Source organism: Oncorhynchus nerka, linkage group LG24 (genome assembly GCF_034236695.1).
Source record: "Oncorhynchus nerka isolate Pitt River linkage group LG24, Oner_Uvic_2.0, whole genome shotgun sequence".
Classification (NCBI taxonomy): domain Eukaryota; kingdom Metazoa; phylum Chordata; class Actinopteri; order Salmoniformes; family Salmonidae; genus Oncorhynchus; species Oncorhynchus nerka.
In genome coordinates this window covers 91,357,879-91,371,414 of record NC_088419.1, presented here as the reverse complement: position 1 = coordinate 91,371,414, position 13,536 = coordinate 91,357,879, and the positions used below count along the sequence as shown (strand labels likewise).

The following is a 13,536-nucleotide window of genomic DNA, read 5'->3' as shown; positions in this document are numbered from 1 at the left end:
CATCGCAATACCCCATAATGACATCGCAATACCCCATAATGACATCTCAATACCCCATAATGACATCGCAATACCGCATAATGACATCGCAATACCGCATAATGACATCGCAATACCCCATAATGACATCGCAATACCGCATAATGACATCGCAATAGCCCATAATGACATCGCAATACCGCATAATGACATCACAATACCCCATAATGACATCACAATACCCCATAATGACAAAGCAAAAAAAAGTTTGGGGTCACTTAGAAATGTCCTTGTTTTTTAAAGAAAAGCTATTTTTTTTGTCCATTTAAAATAACCTCAAATAGATCAGAAATGCAGTGTAGATAGGTAATGTTGGAAATGACTTGTAGCTGGGTTTTTTTTTTAATGGAATATCTACATAGGCGTACAGAGGCCCATTATCAGCAACCATCACTCCTGTGTTCCAATGGCACATTGTGTTAGCTAATACAAGTTTATTATTTTAAAGTCTAATTGATCATTAGAAAACCCTTTTGCAATTATGTTAGCACAGCTAAAAAACTGTTGTGCTGATTTAAAGAAGCAATAAAACTGGCCTACTTTAGACTAGTTGAGTATCTGGAGCATCAGCATTTGTGGGCTCGATAACAGGCTCAAATTGGCCAGAAACAAAGCACTTTCTTCTGAAACTCATCAGTCTATTCTTGTTCTGAGAAATGAAGGCTATTCCATGCGAGAAATTGCCAAGAAACTGAAGATCTTGTACAATGCTGTGTACTACTCCCTTCACAGAACAGTGCAAACTGGCACTAACCAGAATAGAAAGAGGAGTGGGAAAACCCGGTGCACCACTGAGCAAGATGATACGTACATTAGAGTGTCTAGTTTGAGGAACAGACGCCTCACAAGACCTTAACTTGCATCTTCATTAAATAGTACCCGCAAAACCAGTCTCAACGTCAACAGTGAAGAGGCGACTCCGGAATGCTGGCCTTCTAGCTCTGTCAGGTTGGGATGGGGTGCGTTGCTGCACAGCTATTTCCAGGTCTCTCCAGAGATGTTCGGTCGGGTTCAAGTCCGGTCTCTGGCTGGGCCACTCAAGGATATTCGGAGACTTGTCCCGAAGCCACTCCTGCATTATCTTGGCTGTGCGCTTAGGGTCGTTGTCCTGTTGGAAGCTGAACTTTCACCCCCGTCTGAGGTCCTGAGCGCTCTGGAGCAGGTTTTCATCAAGGATCTCTCTCTACTTTGCTCCATTAATCTTTACCTCGATCCTGACTAGTCTCCCAGTCCCTGCCGCTGAAAAACATCCTCACAGCATGATGCTGCCACCATGCTTCACCGTAGGGATGTTGGCAGGTTTCCTCCAGATGTGACGCTTGGCATTCAGGCCAAAGAGTTTCATCTGGGTTTCATCAGACCAGACAATCTTGTTTCTCATGGTCTGAGAGTCCTTTAGGTGCCTTTAGGCAAACTCCAAGAGGACTGTCATGTACCTTTTTACTGGGGAGTGGCTTCCGTCTGGCCACTGTACCATAAAGGCCGGATTGGTGGAATGCTGCAGAGATGGTTGTCCTTCTGGAAGGTTATCCCATCTTCACAGAGGAACTTTGGACGTCTGTCAGAGTCACCATTGGGTTCTTGGTCACCTCCCTGACCAAGGCTCTTCTCCCCCGATTGCTCAGTTTGGCCGGGCGACCAGCTCTAGGAAGAGTCTTTCAATCTTCTTCCATTTAATAATGATGGAGGCCACTGTGTTCTTGGGGACCTTCAATGCTGCAGACATTCTTTGGTACCTTTCCAAAGATCTGTGCCATGACGCAATCCTGTATCGGAGCTCTACGGACAATTCCTTCGACATCATGCCTCGGTTTTTGCTCTGTTAACTGTAGGACCTTATATAGACAGGTGTGTGCCTTTCCAAATCATGTCCAATCAATTGAAATTACCACAGGTGGACTCCAATCAACTTGTAGAAACATCTCAAGGATGATCAATGGAAACAGGATGCACCTGAGATCAATTTAGAGTCTCATAGCAAAGGATCTGAATAGTTATGTAAATAAGGTATTTCTGTTTTTATTTTTAATACATTTGCAAACATTTCTAAAAACAGTTTTCGCTTTGTCATTATGGGGTTTTGTTTGTAGATTGATGAGGAATAAAAAAAAAAAATATTCCATTTTAGAATAAGGCTGTAAAGTAACAAAAATGTGTAAAAGGTGAAGGGGTCTGAATACATTCCGAATGCACTGTTCGTAATTATGAGGGTGTGAAAAGCTTGCTAAATATTGGGACAGGTGTCGAAATAGAGTGGCAAAGCTGAAAAACTGAGCTAAACTGAGCTAAGTTCTGGCCTATAAATTATTACACTACAGGCCTCGGGGAAGCCCCCAACACGGGTAGACACCAGGCCAGGGGGAGGATGCTGTGATCCTGGGTACGATGTGTCCAGATGCTGGCCTGTGGAAACACTTGTCACTTAAACCTTTTTAACGTCCCCTCGTAAACTAAAGAAATGTTTTCATCTTACTTGTTAAAAGATCTGAATTTTGAAGGGTTTAACGAATCATCACACACTTCCTCCTTCATTAACCACTGACCTCTGAGGTGACCTGAATGGAAAGAACTGTCCTGAACAACACCAGGGTGGTCAGCTGATCAAGGAACAGGCTCTGTGGTGCTGCTGCCCTCTGTGTCTCGTGTGCTAAACCTCAAAACGCGAGTCTTATGACTCGAGAATTCAAGATTATGTGCTGGGAGCGGCTGGTGTTGAGGTTCAGGCTACCAACTGAAGGCAGTTGGAATCTATCAGTGAAAAGTTACCAGGCCTGCCAGTGGTACTCAACCAAACTCCTCCCTTACCGGTTCTGTTGATGTGGCGATTGAACCAGAGCCCACCCCGTGTCCTGGTAACCTCTGTCTCCCGGCGTTCCCAGGCTCTGGTGGTGGCACAGATCCCAGATCTGGGCCGGGAGGACAGAGCGGGAGAGTTTCTCAGGAGACGGAATACAAACTGTTACGGAGCTGTCATCTCTCCTCCTCGTTTGCTCTCCGGATCCAAATAACTTAATCAACCAGCTGGTCCATTAGACCCAGTGTCTTACAGGCTTACTGCTGCTGGGGGGAGAGGGGTGCATTCTGGTTCCTGGGAGGGGATGTGTTTAGCTGTCATTCACATATGGGGGAAGTGTGTGTTTGGGTTAGGATGATTGAGTGTTGATTAAATCCTCGGGATAAGAGGTGATGTTCAGGATGATAAGGTTTAAAAGTTTTTGACTGGGACAAATTACATTTTATTTCTAGTGTGTGTATGAGGCTTAACTCTAACCTCTGATATTAGTCCCTCCAGCTGTCTCTTCAATATGCCGTTCTGGTTCCTTTGGCGCCTGGTTCTCAGACAGAGCCATCTCTCAGATAGGCTAAAGTGTTTAAAGCTTGAACTTCGAAAGAGTAAATACACTGGCTATACCAAACATTATATACACTGGCTATACCAAACATTATATACACTGGCTATACCAGGAACATCTTCCTAATATTGAGTTGCTCCGCCCCCCCCTCTTTTGCCCTCAGAGCAGCCCCCATGCCCTCAGAGCAGCCCCCATGTCCTCAGAGCAGCCCACATGCCCTCAGAGCAGCCCCCATGTCCTCAGAGCAGCCCCCATGTCCTCAGAGCAGCCCCCATGCCCTCAGAGCAGCCCCCATGCCCTCAGAGCAGCCCCCATGCCCTCAGAGCAGCCCCCAAGCCCTCAGAGCAGCCCTGTTCATAGGCCCTTGAATATTTTGTCTTTCTCACAATCCATGTCTCAATTGTCTCGAGACTTAAAAATCCTTCTTTTAGCATGTTTCCTCCACTTCATCTACACTGATTGAAGTGGATTTAACAAGTGACCTCAATAAGGGATCATAGCATTCACCTGGTCAGTCTATGTCATGGACAGAGCAGGTGTTCTTAATGTTTAGTGTACTCAGTGTATATGCTTTCTTCCCCATTCTGTGCATGTATAAACCTGTGTTTGTGTTTAGGATGACAACTCATTCTTCATGCAATGACACCGTCTATAAACACATCCATCGTGTATAGAGCAGAGCAGGATGAACACATCCGCCATTCTGTCTCCTTTAGCCTGACCCCCCCGACCTCTGAGTCAGGAAGTTTGATCCTGCAGTTGTCTGTGTACTCTGGAGTCTTAGGGGTGACTTAAACCCATGCTGTGTTGCCGGGGGAACTGTTTACGATGTCACATGTCTTAGATGTCTGTTTATTATTTTCTGCTGCAAAGAGCGGTAGCCATCAGCGAGCGGTAGCCATCAGCGAGCGGTAGCCATCAGCGAGCGGTAGCCATCAGCGAGCGGTAGCCATCAGCGAGCGGTAGCCATCAGCGAGCGGTAGCATCAAAGGCTAAATAATTATCCCAGGAAATGAAGTAGAGCAAGGCTCGTTTTTATGTTAACCCCACCTTCTTTCCATTCACTCTCTCGCTTTCTGTCGCTACTTTCCCACCCACTCTCTTCTCACACATCCCCCTCTCTTCTCCTATGGTTCTCACTCTTTATTTTAAGGAGCCACATTCCTTAATGATGCTCACTGGTGTTCTGTGCCAGATCCCTCTTCTCTCTCTCTCTTCTCTCTTCTCTCTCTCTCTCTCTCTCTCTCTCTCTCTCTCTCTCTCTCGGACTATGAGTGCTCATGGGTACGTCATCCTTTTACCACCTGTTTTAGTCCAGCTGATAAATCAGATGATATGAATGATGGTCCAGCTGATAAATCAGATGATATGAATGATGGTCCAGCTGATAAATCAGATGATATGAATGATGAAATGCCCTTCTCCTGTTGACACAACCACCCCTGAGAACTAGAACCACCCCTGAGAACTAGAACCACCACTGAGAACTAGAACCACCCTCCTGCTGAGTACTAACTGTAATCCACAGACCAACAGGTGCTCAGGGCACTCGCAGACCAACAGGTGCTCAGGGCACTCGCAGACCAACAGGTGCTCAGGGCACTCGCAGACCAACAGGTGCTCAGGGCACTCGCAGACCAACAGGTGCTCAGGGCACTCGCAGATCAAACCTGTTTTCTAGGGAATGTCTTGTTTTTTGCCCTTTCACCTTTCATCATGATGTTTACACTTTTTCCATTTCAATCAGCTGTCATACTGGGATGGAAGTAACCTATAGGTAGAAATGTCAATGAAACAAAGTTACGGGGGGGGGGTTATTTAAAAAAAAAAATTAAATTGATCATTTCATTTGTTAGAACTTTAACCCCATAGAGTCGATGTCCATGCCACAGCGGAAATCGTGTTAGTATAACAATACAAATCCCCATCAATCTGTCTGTTTTTAAATAACTTTATTATCATTTGAGGAAAAAATACAACAAAATCACCATTTTAGTTTCAGTTATACCATGGCATTGGTGAATAATCGTTTCTGATTGGCTTGAAGGGCATTCTAGAGTATGCATCATTTCCCTATAATGCACGGAATATTAGCACGGTAGAATTCAATGGCTGTAGTTCATTCTTACTGTTCTATTGAGCAGCTTTTTGAAGGCAAAAGTTGAATTGAAAACATCATTCGACACTAGCAAGCTAGGACTGGTGACTTGGCTAGCTAAACTAGCGCAAGTCTGTTTGGTTACCAGGGCAACTACTGTAGCTATCTAGTAAACGTGCATGCTACTTCAGTGGATGTTGAACACATTTCTACTTGCAAATGAACACATTTGTTTGCGGTTAATGTGTTAAATTATAGCCGTGGTATAAAAGGGATAATCAACGAGGGGCTTTATACGTTCTGTGGAAAATAATGCAACTTTAGTGGAAGGTCAATTTGACGTCGTGGAACACACCTTCCACGTAGGTCGTTGATTATTTTTCAGAGAACCCTCGTTGTTTATCCCTTACATGTCCAAATGTGTAGCCTACAGTTCAGGAATATTTACTTTTGCCCTCATGGCTATATTGTTAAGAAGTAAAGTCATTACTCTGTGATGTTTGCATTGGTAAAATGGGCAGGGTAAGACTATATTGTTAAGAAGTAAAGTCATTACTCCGTGATGTTTGCATTGATAAAATGGGCAGGGTAAGGCTATATTGTTAAGAAGTAAAGTCATTACTCCATGCAGGGAAAGGCTATATTGTTAAGAAGTAAAGTCATTACTCCGTGATGTTTGCATTGATAAAATGGGCAGGGTAAGACTATATTGTTAAGAAGTAAAGTCATTACTCCGTGATGTTTGCATTGATAAAATGGGCAGGGTAAGGCTATATTGTTAAGAAGTAAAGTCATTACTCCATGCAGGGAAAGGCTATATTGTTAAGAAGTAAAGTCATTACTCCGTGATGTTTCCATTGATAAAATGGGCAGGGTAAGACTATTGTGGTGGTAAACGAGGAAATTAAATACTTTAATTCAGTTGTTCGGAATGATTGTCAAATAGATAAATCACCATAGTCTGCTATAATAGCAGGATTAAATTGTTCCGAGGATGATGATGATACCCACCACAGGGTGAAATGTTCTTGAAAAATGTTGGCAGAAATCAGAACTAAGAGTAAACCCCGACGTCCGCTTTAGGGAGAGGTAAACCCCCCGACATCCGCTTTAGGGAGAGGTAAACCCCCCGACATCTGCTTTAGGGAGAGGTAAACCCCCCGACATCTGCTTTAGGGAGAGGTAAACCCCCCGACATCTGCTTTAGGGAGAGGTAAACCCCCGACATCCGCTTTAGGGAGAGGTAAACCCCCCGACATCCGCTTTAGGGAGAGGTAAACCCCCGACATCCGCTTTAGAAAGAGGTAAACCCCCGACATCTGCTTTAGGGAGAGGTAAACCCCCGACATCCGCTTTAGAAAGAGGTAAACCCCCGACATCTGCTTTAGGGAGAGGTAAACCCCCCGACATCTGCTTTAGGGAGAGGTAAACCCCCGACATCCGCTTTAGGGAGAGGTAAACCCCCCGACATCCGCTTTAGGGAGAGGTAAACCCCCGACATCCGCTTTAGAAAGAGGTAAACCCCGACATCTGCTTTAGGGAGAGGTAAACCCCGACATCCGCTTTAGAAAGAGGTAAACCCCCGACATCTGCTTTAGGGAGAGGTAAACCCCCGACATCTGCTTTAGGGAGAGGTAAACCCCCCGACATCCGCTTTAGGGAGAGGTAAACCCCCGACATCCGCTTTAGGGAGAGGTAAACCCCCGACATCCGCTTTAGGGAGAGGTAAACCCCCGACATCTGCTTTAGGGAGAGGGAAATCGGTTTAGTAAACCCCCGACATCCGCTTTAGGGACGGTTTAAACCCCCGACATCCGCTTAGGGAAGAGGGAAACCCCGACATCCGCTTTAGGGAGAGGGAAATCGGGTTTAAAACCCCCGACATCCGCTTTAGGGAGAGGTAAACCCCCGACATCTGCTTTAGGGAGAGGGAAATCGGTTTAGTAAACCCCCGACATCCGCTTTAGGGAGAGGGAAATCGGTTTAGTAAACCCCCGACATCCGCTTTAGGGAGAGGGAAATCGGTTTAGTAAACCCCCGACATCCGCTTTAGGGAGAGGGAAATCGGTTTAGTAAACCCCCGACATCCGCTTAGGGAGAGGGAAAACCCCCGACATCCGCTTTAGGGAGAGGGAAATCGGTTTAGTAAACCCCCGACATCCGCTTTAGGGAGAGGGAAATCGGTTTAGTAAACCCCCGACATCCGCTTTAGGGAGAGGGAAATCGGTTTAGTAAACCCCCGACATCCGCTTTAGGGAGAGGGAAATCGGTTTAGTAAACCCCCGACATCCGCTTTAGGGAGAGGGAAATCGGTGGCCAATAATGGGAGATCAGCTTTGCGGATGACTTCAGCATATATTGATGGTTTAACGACAGATCAGCTGGCGATAATATGGTGGCCATCAATGGTTGCAAATGGTCCCGTATAGGCTAACGTCTCTCTCTTCATCCCCGCTCTCTCCTCCAGTCGAAGGTGTCCCAGAGGCAGCAGAAGATGATAAAGAACAGGGAGTCAGCGTCTCAGTCCCGTAAGAAGAAGAAGGAGTACCTGCTGACGCTGGAGGTCCGTCTCCAGATGGCGCTATCTGAGAACCAGCTGCTCAAGAACGAGAACGGCACCCTGAAGAGACAGCTGGAGGGACTACTGTCAGAGGTCAGAGTTAGACCACAAATACCTGTCAACTATATAAAACAGTTTAGAGAAAATGTTTTCTGGGCCAGGCTGGGAGTGGATGTGTGATGTAATGATGCGTTTCCTGTGATATAACGTGATGATGCGTTTCCTATTCCTGTAGAACACGGTTCTGAAGACCAGTGCTCCTAAGAGGCGGGCCATTTGTCTCATGGTTGTGCTGGTGTTCCTCATGCTCAATGTGGGACCAATGAGGTGAGTTTCTGTGGGACTGAGGTGTGTCTCTGTGGGACCGATGAGGTGAGTCTCTCTCATTCTACCACACTTGTTTATTCCCACTGCAATGCCTTTAAAAAGGTCAGGGGGAGTGAGCACGTGTCCTCTTCTGGGACTGAGAGAAGGGTATCATATCGTAGCCTGTGTTCCCCAAACAGTTACACCAACACTCCATAAGCGCATGCACACATCATGCCCCTTGAACTCCAACTAGGAATTTGCTGTTTCAGTAGCAGACTGAGAGAACATAGTGTGTTTTTTTTAACCTTTATTTAACTAGGCAAGTCAGTTAAGAACAAATTCTTATTTTCAGGAACAGTGGGTTAACTGCCTGTTCAGGGGCAGAACGACAGATTTGTACCTCGTCAGCTCTATTTGAACTTAGTCCAACGCTCTAACCACTAGGCTACCCTGCCGCCCCGTTTTGAATGTGACTCTTGAGTCTTTAGAGGAAAACTATTGGGGCCGTCCATTGGAATGTAAAATAGCCACCATATGGGGCCAGATGGCATGAAATGATGAGACACATGGAGGTCAGAGTTGAGATTCTGCTGTTGCTTTTAAGACTGAATGTCTTTGGGCCACTGGATGTTAGGCTCATTGATTTCAGTCTTCTTTACTCAGGGGTTTTTGATCATGTCTTTCTTTCTCTGTCTCCCTCTTTCTCTCTCTCCATCTCTCTTCTACCCTCCTCTCCCCTTCCCCCATCCTGTCCCGTCCTGCTTCAGTTTGTTTGAAGGTGGCCGTGGCTCTAAACTTCAGGCTGGCTCCATGCACAGCGGCAGACATCTGCTGGGCTTCTCCCAAGAGACAGTCACCCCGGTGGGCCCCGAATCCCTCCAGACCACCCCTCCGACCCACAGGTAATGACCTAACTCAGTATCACCACAGACCTGGCTGTGGCGGAGGTGCTGCATGTCATAAACCTGCCTCCCCTTCGCTCTGCACTTTAACTATGTTTATACTGCACACACACACACACACACGGCAGTGTACGTCAGTGTTGTCCAGGTCAGGATATTCTGAGCACCCGCTCACTTAACCCGGAAGCCAGCTGCACAAATGTGTCGGAGGAAACACCGTTCAACTGACAACTGAAGTCAGCCTGCAGGCGCCCGGCCCGCCACAAGGAGTCGCTAGAGCGCGATGAGCCAAGTAAAGCCCCCCCCACCACCAAACCCTCCCCTAACCCGGACGACGCTGGGCCAATTGTGCGCCGCCCTATGAGACTCCCGGTCACGGCCGGTAATGACACTGGGGATCGAACCCCAGGCTGAAGTGACGTCGCAACACTAAGATGCAGTGCCTTAGACTGTTTTTCTATCTCAGTTCCGTGGACCAGGGCCAGAACGTGGGACGTTGTTGTCTTGTCTCTGAGATGGTTGGTTACCTGACACTAATTCTGTATATTTGATGATCCCATGTTTAGATACACTGTTAGAACAGATCAGACTCCATGTTCCACTGTAAATACACTGTGTTAGAACAGATCAGACCCCATGTTCCACTGTAAATACACTGTGTTAGAACAGATCAGACCCCATGTTCCACTGTAAATACACTGTGTTAGAACAGATCAGACCCCATGTTCCACTGTAAATACACTGTGTTAGAACAGATCAGACCCCATGTTCCACTGTAAATACACTGTGTTAGAACAGATCAGACCCCATGTTCCACTGTAAATACACTGTGTTAGAACAGATCAGACCCCATGTTCCACTGTAAATACACTGTGTTAGAACAGATCAGACCCCATGTTCCACTGTAAATACACTGTGTTAGAACAGATCAGACCCCATGTTCCACTGTAAATACACTGTGTTAGAACAGATCAGACCCCATGTTCCACTGTAAATACACTGTGTTAGAACAGATCAGACCCCATGTTCCACTGTAAATACACTGTGTTAGAACAGATCAGACCCCATGTTCCACTGTAAATACACTGTGTTAGAACAGATCAGACCCCATGTTCCACTGTAAATACACTGTGTTAGAACAGATCAGACCCCATGTTCCACTGTAAATACACTGTGTTAGAACAGATCAGACCCCATGTTCCACTGTAAATACACTGTGTTAGAACAGATCAGACTCCATGTTCCACTGTAAATACACTGTGTTAGAACAGATCAGACTCCATGTTCCACTGTAAATACACTGTGTTAGAACAGATCAGACTCCATGTTCCACTGTAAATACACTGTGTTAGAACAGATCAGACTCCATGTTCCACTGTAAATACACTGTGTTAGAACAGATCAGACTCCATGTTCCACTGTAAGATGACCATGGTGGGTCTGGACTGGAGAGGTAGAGACTGGGTTGGGTTGACCCTGGACTGGAGAGGTAGAGACTGGGTTGGGTTGACCTGGACTGGAGAGGTAGAGACTGGGTTGGGTTGACCTGGACTGGAGAGGTAGAGGTTGGGTTGGGTTGACCTGGACTGGAGAGGTAGAGACTGGGTTGGGTTGACCCTGGACTGGAGAGGTAGAGACTGGGTTGGGTTGACCTGGACTGGAGAGGTAGAGGTTGGGTTGGGTTGACCCTGGACTGGAGAGGTAGAGACTGGGTTGGGTTGACCCTGGACTGGAGAGGTAGAGGTTGGGTTGGGTTGACCTGGACTGGAGAGGTAGAGACTGGGTTGGGTTGACCTGGACTGGAGAGGTAGAGGTTGGGTTGGGTTGACCCTGGACTGGAGAGGTAGAGACTGGGTTGGGTTGACCTGGACTGGAGAGGTAGAGACTGGGTTGGGTTGACCTGGACTGGAGAGGTAGAGACTGGGTTGGGTTGACCTGGACTGGAGAGGTAGAGGTTGGGTTGGGTTGACCTGGACTGGAGAGGTAGAGACTGGGTTGGGTTGACCCTGGACTGGAGAGGTAGAGACTGGGTTGGGTTGACCTGGACTGGAGAGGTAGAGGTTGGGTTGGGTTGACCTGGACTGGAGAGGTAGAGACTGGGTTGGGTTGACCTGGACTGGAGAGGTAGAGACTGGGTTGGGTTGACCTGAACTGGAGAGGTAGAGGTTGGGTTGGGTTGACCTGGACTGGAGAGGTAGAGACTGGGTTGGGTTGACCTGAACTGGAGAGGTTGGGTTGGGTTGACCTGGACTGGAGAGGGGGGTAGGTAGAGGTAGAGGCTGGGTTTGGGGGGATAGGAGGCAGTGCATTTACTAGTTAGGGTTTGTTGTACGGAGGGGTTATCGATATTTTTGGGAAACGAGACACCGGTCCTTGGGCCTCATTTGTAAATTACTTCAATAACATGCGGCTTTGATGTGTCGGCAGGTTTTGTGTGTTCTTTTCCATTAGCTGTTGCTGAAGCAGCAGCTACACTTCCTGGAGTCCACACAGAACATAATACAGAACATTAATAGACAAGAACAGCTAGAGGACTGAACTACACAAATGTAATAATCAGTGCATTCGGAAAGTATTTCAGACCCCTTCACTTTTTCCACTTTTTATTACATTAGACTTATTCTAAAATGGATTAAAGAAATTGTCCTCGTCATTCTACAGCTGTTTTGACAAAGCCAAAACAGGTTTTTAGAAATGTTTGCAAATTTATAATTAAAAAAATGTAAAACAGAAATACCTTATTTACATAACTATTCAGATCCTTTGCTATGAGACTGTAAATTGATCTCCGGTGCATCCTGTTTCCATTGATCATCCTTGAAATGTTTCTACAACTTAATTGGTCCGCCTGTGGTAAATTCAATTGATTGGACATGATTTTGAAAGGCACACCTGTCTGTATAAGGTCCCACAGTTGACAGAGCATGTCTAGGGCTGTTATGTGACTGTGTTACTGCCACACCGGAGGTCACAAGCACGGATTGCAGTCACATTCCACGTGACCGTTTAGTCACTGTAGGCTTCTCCAAGCTCTGATGCTGCTGATGGTTATTAGTAGCCTACCAAACCTGCTAACTGCCTGGTCCTCAGCACTCTATTGTCCCTCTAATCACTCAGACATCAATACAAATGTTTTCGAAAATCTAATCAAACACTTGAGCTCATGTTGCACAACATTTCTATAGGCTATGCAATTGCGTGAGAAAACAGAGTGATGGCCTCTATTAAAAAGAGGAGAATCCCATCAGCTTTGATAGGCTACGCTTACTATATTTATTTCGGCAGTGGTTAGAGCGTTGGGCAGGTAGCCTAGTGGTTAGAGCGTTGGGCAGGTAGCCTCGTGGTTAGAGCGTTGGGCAGGTATCCTAGTGGTTGGAGCGTTGGGCAGGTAGCCTAGTGGTTAGAGCGTTGGGCAGGTAGCCTAGTGGTTAGAGCGTTGGGCAGGTAGCCTAGTGGTTAGAGCGTTGGGCAGGTAGCCTAGTGGTTAGAGCGTTGGGCAGGTAGCCTAGTGGTTAGAGCGTTGGGCAGGTAGCCTAGTGGTTAGAGCGTTGGGCAGGTAGCCTAGTGGTTAGAGCGTTTGGCAGGTATCCTGGTGGTTAGAGCGTTGGGCAGGTATCCTAGTGGTTAGAGCGTTGGGCAGGTAGCCTAGTGGTTAGAGCGTTGGGCAGGTAGCCTAGTGGTTAGAGCGTTGGGCAGGTAGCCTAGTGGTTAGAGCGTTGGGCAGGTAGCCTAGTGGTTAGAGCGTTGGGCAGGTAGCCTAGTGGTTAGAGCAAATCCCTGATCTCACAAGGTAAAAATCTGTCGTTCTGCCCCTGAGCAATGCCGTCAACCCACTGTTCCTAGGCCGTCATTGTAAATAAGAATTTGTTCTTAACTGACTTGCCTAGTTAAATAAATACAAAATAAAATACATAAATACAAATATTTATTTCTTATAGTTCCTAATCTTAAGCACATTGCTTGTCTTTACAAGAGGAGTATAGCCTACCTGGATGGCAAGAAAATGAACCACTGGGAAAAGCGTTGTCTCTTCGCTGTGTATTTGATTCCCCTGTCCATGCTTTGAGACAGGTGCATGATAATGGTCCATTCTAAATCAAAACTAATTTCACACATATATTATTTAGTAAACAGTTGAATTTGAAAGTTTACATACACCTTAGCCAAATACATTTCCACTCAGTTTTTCACAATTCCTGAGAAAAAATTCCCAGTCTTAGGTCAGTTAAGATCACCACTTTATTTTAAGAATGTGAAATATCAGAATAATAGTAG

The 13,536-nt window shown here is 46.3% G+C and overlaps 1 protein-coding gene across 1 annotated transcript in view; it reads left to right on the top strand.

Annotated features, from left to right (window-relative positions):
- Positions 1 to 13,536, top strand: part of atf6 (activating transcription factor 6) — a 133,036-nt gene that overhangs the window by 45,997 nt on the left and 73,503 nt on the right. Inside the window, exons 8-10 of the mRNA XM_065009313.1 lie at positions 7,958 to 8,143; positions 8,286 to 8,377; positions 9,127 to 9,261. Of these exons, the coding sequence (XP_064865385.1) occupies positions 7,958 to 8,143; positions 8,286 to 8,377; positions 9,127 to 9,261 (413 nt within the window). The remainder of the gene's footprint in view (positions 1 to 7,957; positions 8,144 to 8,285; positions 8,378 to 9,126; positions 9,262 to 13,536) is intronic.